Source organism: Salvelinus alpinus, chromosome 7 (assembly GCF_045679555.1).
Source record: "Salvelinus alpinus chromosome 7, SLU_Salpinus.1, whole genome shotgun sequence".
In the NCBI taxonomy this organism is placed as follows: domain Eukaryota; kingdom Metazoa; phylum Chordata; class Actinopteri; order Salmoniformes; family Salmonidae; genus Salvelinus; species Salvelinus alpinus.
This window is the reverse complement of record NC_092092.1, coordinates 30,463,231-30,476,417: the sequence shown is the minus strand read 5'-3', so window position 1 is coordinate 30,476,417 and position 13,187 is coordinate 30,463,231. Positions and strand designations below refer to the sequence as shown.

Here is a 13,187-nt window from a genome sequence, read left to right as displayed (position 1 = left end):
TTCTGTTGATGTATTTTATAGCACAATGACAATTATAGAGAGTGTAGTCGAGATTTGATTGAATCCTATCTTGATGTATCATTAGTATAGCGTAATGACACTTAGAGAGACTTGACCCTTCTCAGGATTTTATTGCTACTGCTGTAGCTCCTGAGAGAAGGATACAGTGACATACAATTCCCCAGAGCTAACCTAATTATACTGTATGTCTCTCCATTAATATCTGAATCCTCCCATCAGATCGATTTCCTTTGTCAAGCTAACGGAGAGAAATAGAGGCAGAAAGCACCTTTTAATGAACCGTTGTGACTGTGTTTTGACAGTGTTATACATCGTATCGGAAGGGAAAGACTCTCCTCCTTTGAGTCTGTGCCAAATCTCTCTCACCTTTTGTCTGTTTCTGTCTCCGTCTTGCGCTCTCTCCCTCTCTCTCCCTCTCTCTATCTATCTATCTATCTATCTATCCACGTGTGTCATCAGAACTGATGGTTTTGGCTCAGTCTCTGCTTAGTACAGGCTGAGTGCTAGCCAAAGCCACAAATGAAATAAAAGCTTGTTAGTCTCAACGACTATTCTCTCCCTGGTGACACTAAGGGGTAATTGAGATCAACTGTGTATTGTGAATTTGGATATTGGAGTCAAGTGAATGACAGATTTTCTCTCTGTCAGGTTCTGTGTCAGTCATGCTTCTTATCCTCTTTTCATTCGCTCTCTCCTTCTCTTGTTCTTGCTTCCTCCGGCAAGAGTCAAATGGGGACACGTGAATTGAAAGAGTGAGGCAGAGAGTCTTGGTGAAGTTAAACAGCCATATTGGATTTACTGAAAGTTTGCACCTGTTATTTTTAACAGGGAGTTGAAGATAAAGCGGTAGAACGAAAGATGAAATAATGATTCCTTTGTTGTCTTGTCTTTTATTATCCTTATGAAAATAGCAGGTGCAGTGCTCTGCTCACAGGTGCAAACACTTAGTGAATCTGGCTCATATTCTTATATCGCTCTGGGAAGTTGTCAAAGTCAGTCTGACAACTGTTTAGTTGGATTGGACAGAAACTGTGCGTCCCTCACCTTCGCAACCATGAAAAACACTTTCAAATGACAGCTAGCTACATGTCATACATGTTTTTGTTTATATTGAATAGTTTCTCAATGATAAAAAAGAATGCAAGTGATTTATACTGCACAACTTTGTTTTATGCGTTGTTTAACTTACTTAGGGTAAGCAAATTGTCTTGTCCCAGCAGTGACCCAGTAGAGTTGTAGTGACATGTTTTGGGGATTTAGAGAACTACAGTTGAAGTCGGAAGTTTACATACACCTTAGCCAAATACATTTAAACTCAGTTTTTCACAATTCCTGACATTTAATCCTAGTAAAAATTCCCTGTCTTAGGTCAGTTAGGAACACCACTTTTATTTTAAGAATGTGAAATGTCAGAATAATAGTAGGGAGAATTATTTATTTCAGCTTTTATTTCTTTCATCACATTCCCAGTGGGTCAGAAGTTTACATACACTCAATTAGTATTTGGTAGCATTGCCTTTTAAAATTGTTTAACCTAGGTCAAACGTTTCGGGAAGCCTTCCACAAGCTTCCCACAATAGGTTGGGTGAATTTTGGCCCATTCCTCCTGACAGAGATTGTGTAACTGAGTCAGGTTTGTAGGCCTCCTTGCTCGCACACGCTTTTTCAGTTCTGCCCACAACTTTTCTATGGGGTTGAGGTCAAGGCTTTGTGATGGCCACTCCAATACCTTGACTTTGTTGTCCTTAAGCCATTTTACCACAACTTTGGAAGTATGCTTGGTGTCATTGTCCATTTGGAAGACCCATTTGCGACCAAGCTTTAACTTCCTGACTGATGTCTTGAGATATTGCTTCAATATATCCACATAATTGTTCGTCCTCATGATGCCATCTATTTTGTGAATAGATGTCTGTCCCTCCTGCAGCAAAGAACCGGCACAACATGATGCTGCCACCCCCGTGCTTCAAGGTTGGGATGGTGTTCTTCGGCTTGCAAACATCCCCCTTTTTCCTCCAAACGTAATGATGGCCATTATGGCCAAACAGTTCTATTTTTGTTTTATCAGACCAGAGGACATTCCTCCAAAAAGTACGATCTTTGTCCCCATGTGCAGTTGCAAACTATAGTCTGGCTTTTTTATAGTTGTTTTGGAGCAGTGGCTTCTTCCTTGCTGAGTGGCCTTTCAGGTTATGTCGATACAGGACTCATTTTACTGTGGATATAGATACTTTTGTATCTGTTTCCTCCAGCATCTTCACAAGGGCCTTTGCTGCTGTTCTGGGATTGATTTGTTCTATTCGCACCAAAGTACGTTCATCTCTAGGAGACAGAACGCATCTCCTTCCTGAGCGGTATGACAGCTGCTTGGTCCCATGATGTTTATACTTGCGTACTATTGTTTGTACAGATGAACGTGATACCTTCATGCATTTGGAAATTGCTCCCAAGGATGAACCAGACTTGTGGAGGTCTACAATTTATTTTCTGAGGTCTTGGCTAATTTCTTTAGATGTTCCAATGATGTCAAGCAAAGAGGCACTGGGTTTGAAGGTAGGCCTTGAAATACATCCACAGGTACAGCTCCAATTGACTCAAATGATGTCAATTAGCCTATCAGAAGCTTCTAAAGCCATGACATAATTTTCTGGAATTTTACAAGCTGTTTAAAGGCACAGTCAACTTAGTGTATGTAAACTTCTGACCCACTGGAATTGTTATACAGTGAACTATAAGTGAAATAATCTGTCTGTAAACAATTGTTGGAAAAGTTACTTGTGTCATGCACAAAGTAGATTTTGCCACAACTATAGTTTGTTAACAAGAAACTTGTGGAGCGGTTGAAAAACGAGTTTTAACGACTCCAACTTAAGTGTCTGTAAACTTCCGACTTCAACTGTGTCTATTATCATGAATGCTAGAAAGTAATCAAAAGTATTTGATATATTCTATAGATCAATAAAACAAAAGAAGGCTGTTAAAATATCGTACCCCCCTCCCCCCCCAAAAAAAGTGTCCTTAAGTTTTGTCGTCGGTGTTACTGCCTGAAAATCACTTATTACAAAGATATGCAAAGACCTTGAACATTCCCTCCAGTGGCAAACTGTTATTGGGGGAGGCTTCTATATGAAATATAGATATTAGGTAATCACACCCTTTTATTATGTACAAAATTTGAGGATTCTTTTGATAATTTGGTGTCCAAATCCAAAGTGTTGCTCAATTTACATTAAGGGGAATTACATAGTGAGCAAAATGATTAATCATTTGACTTTAGTAAATCATTTTTCCAGCATTAATGACCTTAGATTTGAGCATCTGTGGCCTACTTTTCAGAAAATCCTAATGGACCGAAAGTGTGTCATTGGTGTCACTACTCCTACTGGTGGCACAGTGTTATGGTAATGGTAAACATGATTTAAAGTCGTTAAGCTGCTATATTCATTGATTTAGAATGGGAAGATGTACCCAATACATTTACATAAAAACACATCTAGATAAATGAAGTTGCCACTGCAATTCAAGAACGACCCATCAACATAATCATCAAGAACCTTAATATGAACAAGTTTTCATGTACTTCTGACCACACAAGTTAAATTGACTTTCATGTTCCTGTCTGGTTCCAGAGACAACGTGGGAGAGACCTTCCAGTGTACCTGGGACTCCCAAAACCCCTTTGAAACACAAGAACTCACTACCTACAGGTACTGACGCTCTCTCTCTCATTCTCTGGCTCTTTCTCTCTTTATCCCCCCTCTTGCTCACTCTGTCCTTGACTCCCTCTCACTCTCTTTCTCTCACTTTTCCTCCTTTGCCAGTGTCGTGAGGGCTGAACATAGGCCTACCGCTGTGTGGCAGCACACAGAAAATTCCAGAGGCCTCTGACCACACACACACACACACACACACACACTTCCTGTGGCTAATTTGATCTGGAGTCGTCTCAACTGCCGTTGGTTTGCTCAGGTTGATCACTAGACACAGTGGGGTATCTCATCTAGACGGCATAATAATTCTCTCCAACACACACACTGACATGTAGTCTCGCATGCCGCCTGATCACTCAAACACACCTTCAAATGAACACATGCAAACAATGCACACACACATACAGAGCAACTCTCCCAAATAATAGCTCATTTTCCTTGCCTGTGTACCAGAGGATAACCCAGGCGGTCTGGACTCAGAGCTGGGTTTGGTGAGGTGCTCGGTCTCTGGTTTCCAGTAACCGCCCTGATAAAGACATTTAACAAAGAAGAAGCGATTCTCTGATAGCTTTGTTTGAGTCACAAAGATAAGTTAATTTACCCCCGGCTCAGATATACAGACAACTCATAGGAGGCAAACACACATTATTCCTCCTCCGCAGGCTCTGTGTTACAAATTAAATTCTCTTTCTCGCTTCCCCGCCCCTCTCCATCTCTTTCCCTCTCTCTCACTTCACAGTGAACGGGTTTCACTCCAGTGGCGGTACGTTGCATCAGAGTGAACACTCCCACATCAGTCTGGTCAAAAAGCCCAGTTCCGAACTACAGGTAAAACTGGTGTCCTCCTCCCTCCTCTTCCTCCTCCTTCTCTCGTTACTCCAGTTAAGGGCTTCCCCATGAACCCCATGAACTATGATTATGTTTACACAGAAGATAGCCCATTTCTGTTTCTTCATATTACACCACCAACAGCCACCACCACGCCACAGTGGTAGCCAGTCAACAAAAGCATTTAGCAGCGTTTAGCAGAAGCTATGCCAATGCATCCCCGTTGATAGAGGTACTGTACAGTAGTAGCTTCAAACAGCAGATTTCTCCTATGTACAGTAATGGCATGGTTACTGGTGACATGGTTACCCAACCTGCTTACACACACGCACACGCAAAGACACACACGCAAAGACACAGAGGCAAAGACCGACACGTGCACGCACGCACACACACACACACACAACCCCGTCATCATGAAATGAGATAATGATACTCATTACCCTAGGAAAGGAGAGCAGTTTCTCCATCCTGATTCCTTTCATTATCTTATCCTCAGATCATAATTAGGAGAGCACTCATCGTCGTTCAGACGCACACAGTCACACACCATCCAGATACACCCCACCACTACCCAGCTTCTCATCCTCCTCCTTTAGCTCCTCCTTTAACTCCTCCTTTAACTCCTCCTTTAGCTCCTCCTTTAGCTCCTCCTTTAACTTCTCCTTTAGCTCCTCCTTTAGCTCCTCCTTTAGCTCCTCCTTTAGCTCCTCCTTTAGCTCCTCCTTTAGCTTCTCCTTTAGCTCCTCCTTTAGCTTCTCCTTTAGCTCCTCCTTTAACTCCTCCTTTAGCTCCTCCTTTAGCTCCTCCTTTAGCTCCTCCTTTAGCTTCTCCTTTAGCTCCTCCTTTAGCTTCTCCTTTAGCTCCTCCTTTAGCTCCTCCTTTAGCTCCTCCTTTAGCTTCTCCTTTAGCTCCTCCTTTAGCTCCTCCTTTAGCTCCTCCTTTAGCTCCTCCTTTAGCTTCTCCTTTAGCTCCTCCTTTAGCTTCTCCTTTAGCTCCTCCTTTAACTCCTCCTTTAGCTCCTCCTTTAGCTCCTCCTTTAGCTCCTCCTTTAGCTTCTCCTTTAGCTCCTCCTTTAGCTTCTCCTTTAGCTCCTCCTTTAGCTCCTCCTTTAGCTCCTCCTTTAACTTCTCCTTTCTATTTTTCTCATTGGGAGAGGAGGTGTGGAGCATTCTGTACTTTATCAATAACCCCCTCCCCCCCCTCCCTTCCTCCTCCTCCTCTCCTTCCCTCCTTCTCGCCAGCCCCGTGTCTTGCTTCAGTGGGCATGGTATGGACGGTGGGGGATGTGCACTCTCTTTCATTCTTTCTCTCCCTCTCGTTTTCTGTCTCTACCTTTTTTTAAATCTACGTCTACCCCCTCCATCTCATTACGCCCACTCTTTCTCTCTCTTTCGCTCCGCGCACACACACACGCACGCATACACACTCACATGTGCACACACACTCATATTGCTCATGTGATGACATAGTCTGAGCCGAAGTGCGTTCACACACATACACACACACACACACACATACATCCAAGTGCGATTTGCTCAGCGCTGCAGACATGCCCCCCTACTCAGCACTGCAACACACACACACACACACACACACAGTAGCCGGAGCGGAGGCAGCGCACAGACAGCCAGTCCCAGAGAGCTTCAACAGCTCCAGTGTGTGTGTGAGTGTGTGTGTGTTAGCCAGAGACCATGTCGGACACAGAGGAAGGTTTTGACGGAGCATCCTGTCTCGTTCAACAGAATCCAGGTCCTACATCACCCACCAGGAGACAGAGCAAAGAGACTACCATCACAGTGAGTACCACTACTAAAACAATCCCAGACCCAACCCTAACACAAACCCTAACACTGACCCTAACCCCAACACGCATGAGCAATACAAAGTTGCAAAATCCAGATGCCAGTGTCGAACAGAATTGAAAATTGACATTTTGAATTTGTAAAACAGTTGTAGAAATTCTGGAAACACTGAGACCTGAGCAGAGGTGAAGGAGTGCACAGGGGGTTGCAGTGGAGGGAAACAAGCTGCTCACCCTGTTCCCACAGCAACCAGGACAATACTATTGATTGGCGGATGTTTGAGAGGGAGAATTGGCAGACAGTGCTGATTTAGTCTTCAGCCAATAAGTCAGGGGTTAAGGGAGTGGTTGATAGAGGTCAACTAAGGTCACTTAAAGGCTCATTAGAAAGTGACGGAAGCCAGATGTGGATGTTTTGGCTGCTTTGTGTGAACTTTCATCTGAAGACGGGAATAGTGGCAAGAGGACCGTCTTCATTATCATACCATTTCCACTTGCAATTTCACAGCAGTAAACTGCTGGACATGTTCAGCGGTGGATCCGCCTGCGCTCACACCTCCAGCACCCCGAGGTGGAGTTGTTTTGCTGCTGGAGGTAATGAAAGTTAATGTGAGGGGAGACAACAGTCCCGCTCTGTGTGCTAACAGTTGGAACTGACGACCACACAGGAGACCTGCTGTTAGCACTCTGCCTGCCTCACTGTGTGTGTGTGTGTGTGTGTGTGTGTGTGTGTGTGTGTGTGTGTGTGTGTGTGTGTGTGTGTGTGTGTGTGTGTGTGTGTGTGTGTGTGTGTGTGTGTGTGTGTGTGTGTGTGTGTGTGTGTGTGTGTGTGTGTGTGTGTGTGTGTGTGTGTGTGTGTGTGTGTGTGTGGGGAGAGCGACTTTAATACACAACGCTCAGGCCCTGTGCAGCAGCAAGAGAACAGATAGAGGAGCCGAGCAGGGAGATAGTCGCTCAACCAACAGATTTAACATCTAGAGGAGAAAGAGAATTATACCACACTGTCAGGACTGTTCAATGATAAATGCTGGTGACAGGACAAGGTTGACAGTTTCTGTGTTTTCATGGAGCATTATTCATGAAGTCTGGAAATAAAAAATAGTTGACAAATTCAAGGAGCGATATGAAGTCAAGATGAACTGAGGAGGTGAAGTGTTGCCAGAGCAACGGTGGCAGAGCACCTTGAATAGTAGCATCAGCAGAGTTGGACAGTTACCGTCTGTGCAGTGTGGATGTGTGTGCAGCTCCACATCCTGCACTATTGCTAATCTTAATGTAGACCTTCATGGCTTAGATTCCTCAGACCCGTGCATACCAAGTCTAATTTATTAAAATAAAATACCATGCACAATGGAAAAATTGGGAGACCGAGCACCTCTCTCTTGCTCTCTCTTTCTCCCTCGCTCCTTCTATCGCTCTTTCTCCATACTCCCCCCCCCTCTCTTCCTGTCTCTCTCTCTCTCTCGCGCTCTCTTCCAGATTAACTGTGTAACGTTCCCCCTCCCTATGAGTATGCCTGAGCAGCAGCTGCTGAAGCCAGATGAGTGGAGCTACTGTGACTACTTCTGGGTAAGAGACAGACTGGCCACACCACAGAGTCATATTAAACTACTCTACACTACTCTACACCACACTACACTACTTTACATTACTCTACTCTACACTACTCTACACCACACTACTTTACTTTACACTACTCTACACTACGTTACACTACACTACTCTACACTACTCTAGACTACTTTACATTACTCTACACTACTTTACACTACACTACTCTACACAGCAATACACAACACTACACTCTTAGAAAAAAAGTTACAATCAGAACCTTAAACGGTTCTTCGGCTGTCCCCATAGGAGAACCCTTTGAAGAAAATGTTTTGGTTCCAGGTAGAACCCTTGGGTTTCATGTAAAACCCTTTCCACAGAGAGTTTACGTGAAACCAAAAAGTGTTCTCCTATGGGGATAGCCGAAGAACCCTTTGGGAACCCTTTTTTCTAAGAGTGTACACTACTCTACACAAACCTACTCTACACAAACCTACTCTACACAAACCTACTCTACACAAACCTACTCTACACAAACCTACTCTACACTACTCTACACAGCACTACTCTACTCTACACTACTCTACACAGCTCTACACTACTCTACACTGCACTAGTCTACAGCTCTGCACTACTCTACACTGCACTAGTCTACACTGCACTAGTCTACACTGCACTAGTCTACACTGCACTAGTCTACACTACACTGCACTGCACTAGTCTACACTGCACTAGTCTACACTGCACTAGTCTACACTGCACTAGTCTACACTGCACTAGTCTACACTGCACTAGTCTACACTGCACTAGTCTACACTGCACTAGTCTACACTGCACTAGTCTACACAACACTACTCTACACAACACTACTCTACACTACTGCACTACTCTACACAACACTACTCTACACTGCACTACACAACTCTGCATTGCACTGCACTACACAACACTACTCTGCACTACTCTACACTGCACTACTCTACACAACACTACTCTACACTGCACTACACAACTCTGCATTGCACTACATTTACATTTACATTTAAGTCATTTAGCAGACGCTCTTATCCAGAGCGACTTACAAATTGGTGCATTCACCTTATGATATCCAGTGGAACAGCCACTGGATATCAACACTACATTACACAACTCTACAATACACTACACTGCACTACACTACACCACTACACAGCCCTACTCTACACTACACAACACTAGTCTACACTGCGATACTCTACAATACACTGCGATACACAACACTACATTACACAACTCTACACTACGGTACACAACACTACATTACACAACACAGCGATACACAACACTACATTACACAACTCTACAATACACTGCGGTACACAACACTACATTACACAACACAGCGATACACAACACTACATTACACAACTCTACAATACACTGCGGTACACAACACTACATTACACAACACAGCGATACACAACACTACATTACACAACTCTACACTACACTGCGGTACACAACACTACATTACACAACACAGCGATACACAACACTACATCACACAACTCTACAATACACTGCGGTACACAACACTACATTACACAACACAGCGATACACAACACTACATTACACAACTCTACACTACACTGCGGTACACAACACTACATTACACAACACAGCGATACACAACACTACATTACACAACTCTACAATACACTGCGGTACACAACACTACATTACACAACACAGCGATACACAACACTACATTACACAACTCTACAATACACTGCGGTACACAACACTACATTACACAACACAGCGATACACAACACTACATTACACAACTCTACACTACACTGCGGTACACAACACTACATTACACAACACAGCGATACACAACACTACATTACACAACTCTACAATACACTGCGGTACACAACACTACATTACACAACTCTACACTACACTGCGGTACACAACACTACATTACACAACACAGCGATACACAACACTACATCACACAACTCTACAATACACTGCGGTACACAACACTACATTACACAACACAGCGATACACAACACTACATTACACAACTCTACAATACACTGCGGTACACAACACTACATTACACAACACAGCGATACACTACATTACACAACTCTACACTACACTGCGGTACACAACACTACATTACACAACACAGCGATACACAACACTACATTACACAACTCTACAATACACTGCAGTACACAACACTACATTACACAACACTACATTACACTACACTGCGGTACACAACACTACATTACACAACACAGCGATACACAACACTACATTACACAACTCTACAATACACTGCGGTACACAACACTACATTACACAACTCTACAATACACTGCGGTACACAACACTACATTACACAACTCTACATTACACTACATAGTCCTTGAGGACCACAGTTCTGCTGGTTTTCATGTATCCTTGGTATGAATAATCAAAACATTGTCCGGGCAAGAATAAAAAAATCTACTAAAACATTCAGACACTGCAGCCTTCAAGGACTGGTGTTGTGCTGCCGTGCCTTAGACTGCAGCCCGCAGCTCTTCCACATAAACAGCCGTGCGATAAACAGTTAGGAACAGGACACTTTACAGAATGGTCAGAGTAAGGCTGCAGAGCTGTAATAGAATAACACAAGACGTAGTGAGAGCGACTCCATGCATCTGATTGGCTCTGCTTTCATTTCTCCCACGGCTGAAACGTAATCACCACAAGGTGTGTTCTCAGGTTTTAACACTCAGCTAATGTTACAGTCAGACTGGGCTAAGGTTACACTTTGAGGTGACAACAGCAGAAGACGCTCGTAAAGAAAGAGTGGATACCGTACACTAAGAGACAGCTTTTACTGAGACACAGAGGGTCAGATTAAAACAGGTTGCCAAGTATTTAGTACTCCCTGCTGTGTGTGAAATGTAGACTTTCTAGAACTCTGGCTGTGGTGCCGTAGAATGGACTATAGTGCTGCAGTAAATATTGCCTGGTATTTTCCCAGCAATACAATACAATGAATAACTGTATGAATCAATGCATACCATGCAATAAAGTACAATACAATATCACTATACTATACAACCCAGCAGTGAAATAATTTACTATAATGGTCATATTATTTGTTGATTGTTTGTTGATTTACAGTATGTTACACTAGATGTTGTTATACAGTAGTGTGTATTTGTGTTGTTGTTGTTGTCTAGGAGGATAAGAAGGACCCTCAGGGGACAAGCTCTATCTCAGGGTTTGAGGTCTTACTGCAGAAACAGCTGAAGGGGAAACAGATGCAGAAAGAGATGGCCGAGTTTATACGAGAAAGGTAACAACAAAATCGAATATCATTATCTCAGCTGATTTGTCAACAATCCTGGTCAGACCAATGTTTCACGACTCCTTTTTTAATCTTGAGCATTTTCATGTTTGACACGTGTTGCCATGAAAACCATGCAATGGAAAATATCATTTCTTGAAATAAATGTTTTCTTGCACAGATGTGCACTTTTCCACTTTGTGCAAAACAGGAAAAATGACTTGCTTTGTGTTGCAATTCTGTGGTACTGTAACAAAATGTTTTCTCCTTCCCTCTTTCAGAATAAAGATCGAAGAAGAATATGCCAAGAACCTCTCCAAGCTGTCACAGATTCCCCTCGCAGGACAGGAGGAAGGGTGAGTGAGCGGTGGCATCACTTCCTGTGGTGGTTCCTTGACAAAGAGGAGCCTACATGCACACTGAGTATACAAAACAATAAGAACACCTGCTTTTTCCATGACACAGACTGACCAGGTGAAAGTTATGATCCCTTATTGATGTCACTTGTTAAAACCACTTCAATCAGTGTAGATGAAGGGGAGGAGACAGGTTAAAGAATGATTTTTAAGCCTTGAGACAATTGAGACATGGATTGTGTGCGTGTTCCATTCAGAGGGTGAATGAGAAAGACAAAATATCTAAGTGCCTTTGAGCGGGGTATGTTAGTAGGTACGAGGCTCACTGGTTTGGTTCAAGAACTGCACCGCTGCTGGGTTTTTCAAGTTTCCCATGTGTATCAAAAATGGTCCACCACTCATAGGACATCCAGCCAACTTGACACAACTGTGGAAAGCATTGGAGCCAACATGAGTCAGCATCCCTGTGGAACGCTTTTGACATCTTGTAGAGTCCATGACCCGACGAAATGAGGCTGTTCTGAGGGCAAAAGGGGGGTGCAACTCAATGTTAGGAAGGTGTTCTTAATGTTTGGTATACTCAGTGTATGAGTCACAGTTGAAATAGCTGTCGTCTGTCGCCTCACTGACGCTTAGGAAGATATGGCACAATACAAGAAAATCGCTCCGCGTCAACATTTTGAAAGATTCTATGTCAAAAGTTATTTCACAGATTATGCAAATTCTTTTCCAACTCCTGTAGATCTGAAAGGATTTGATGATTGTACATTTTAGTCAAAGATGGTGGAGACTTTCTGATGATAAAACAATCATATAGCTAGGAGCAGGAACACTGTGTTTATTGTTGGACTGGACAGCAGGGTACTGTGGCTCTCCCATTAGGGTGGTATTGAACCATATCAGGCCAGACTCAGTGGTGAGACTGCATGGAGGCCCAGCCAGTCAGAAGAATCAGTGAAACAGGAAGTATGGTCGTCCTGTAAATCGCTACAACTTCCTTTGATCCAGACCCCATCAGACTGTGCCTTTAAACCATTACATACAGTGCCTTCGGAAAGTATTCGGATCCCTTGACTCCACATTTTGTTACGTTACAGCCTTATTCTAATATTGATTACATTTTTTTTTTTTAAGTCCTCAGCAATTTACACAAAATGCCCCATAATGACAAAGTGAAAACAGGTTTTTCTATTATTATTATTTTTAAATATGTAAATCAGGTTATTATAAGTATTCAGACCCTTTGCTATGAGACTCAAAATTGAGCTCAGGTACATCCTGTTTCCATTGAACATCCTTGAGAGGTCTCTACAACTTGATTGGAGTCCACCTGTAGTAAATTCAATTGATTGGACATGATTTGGAAAGGCACACACCAGTCTATATAAGGTCCCACAGTTGACAGTGCATGTCAGAGCAAAAACCAAGTCACGAAGTCGAAGGAATTGTCCGTAGAGCTCCGAGACAGGATTGTGTCGAGGCACAGATCTGGGGAAGGGTAACAAAAACAATATGCAGCATTGAAGGTCCCCAATAACATAGTGGCCACCAAGACTCTTTCTAGAGCTGTCC

The 13,187-nt window shown here is 43.0% G+C and overlaps 1 protein-coding gene across 1 annotated transcript in view; it reads left to right on the top strand.

Annotated features, from left to right (window-relative positions):
• LOC139580780 (growth arrest-specific protein 7-like) overlaps positions 1-13,187 on the top strand; it is a 57,350-nt gene that overhangs the window by 34,157 nt on the left and 10,006 nt on the right. Inside the window, exons 3-8 of the mRNA XM_071409785.1 lie at positions 3,651-3,728; positions 4,471-4,559; positions 6,305-6,358; positions 7,843-7,932; positions 11,153-11,268; positions 11,541-11,615. Of these exons, the coding sequence (XP_071265886.1) occupies positions 3,651-3,728; positions 4,471-4,559; positions 6,305-6,358; positions 7,843-7,932; positions 11,153-11,268; positions 11,541-11,615 (502 nt within the window). The remainder of the gene's footprint in view (positions 1-3,650; positions 3,729-4,470; positions 4,560-6,304; positions 6,359-7,842; positions 7,933-11,152; positions 11,269-11,540; positions 11,616-13,187) is intronic.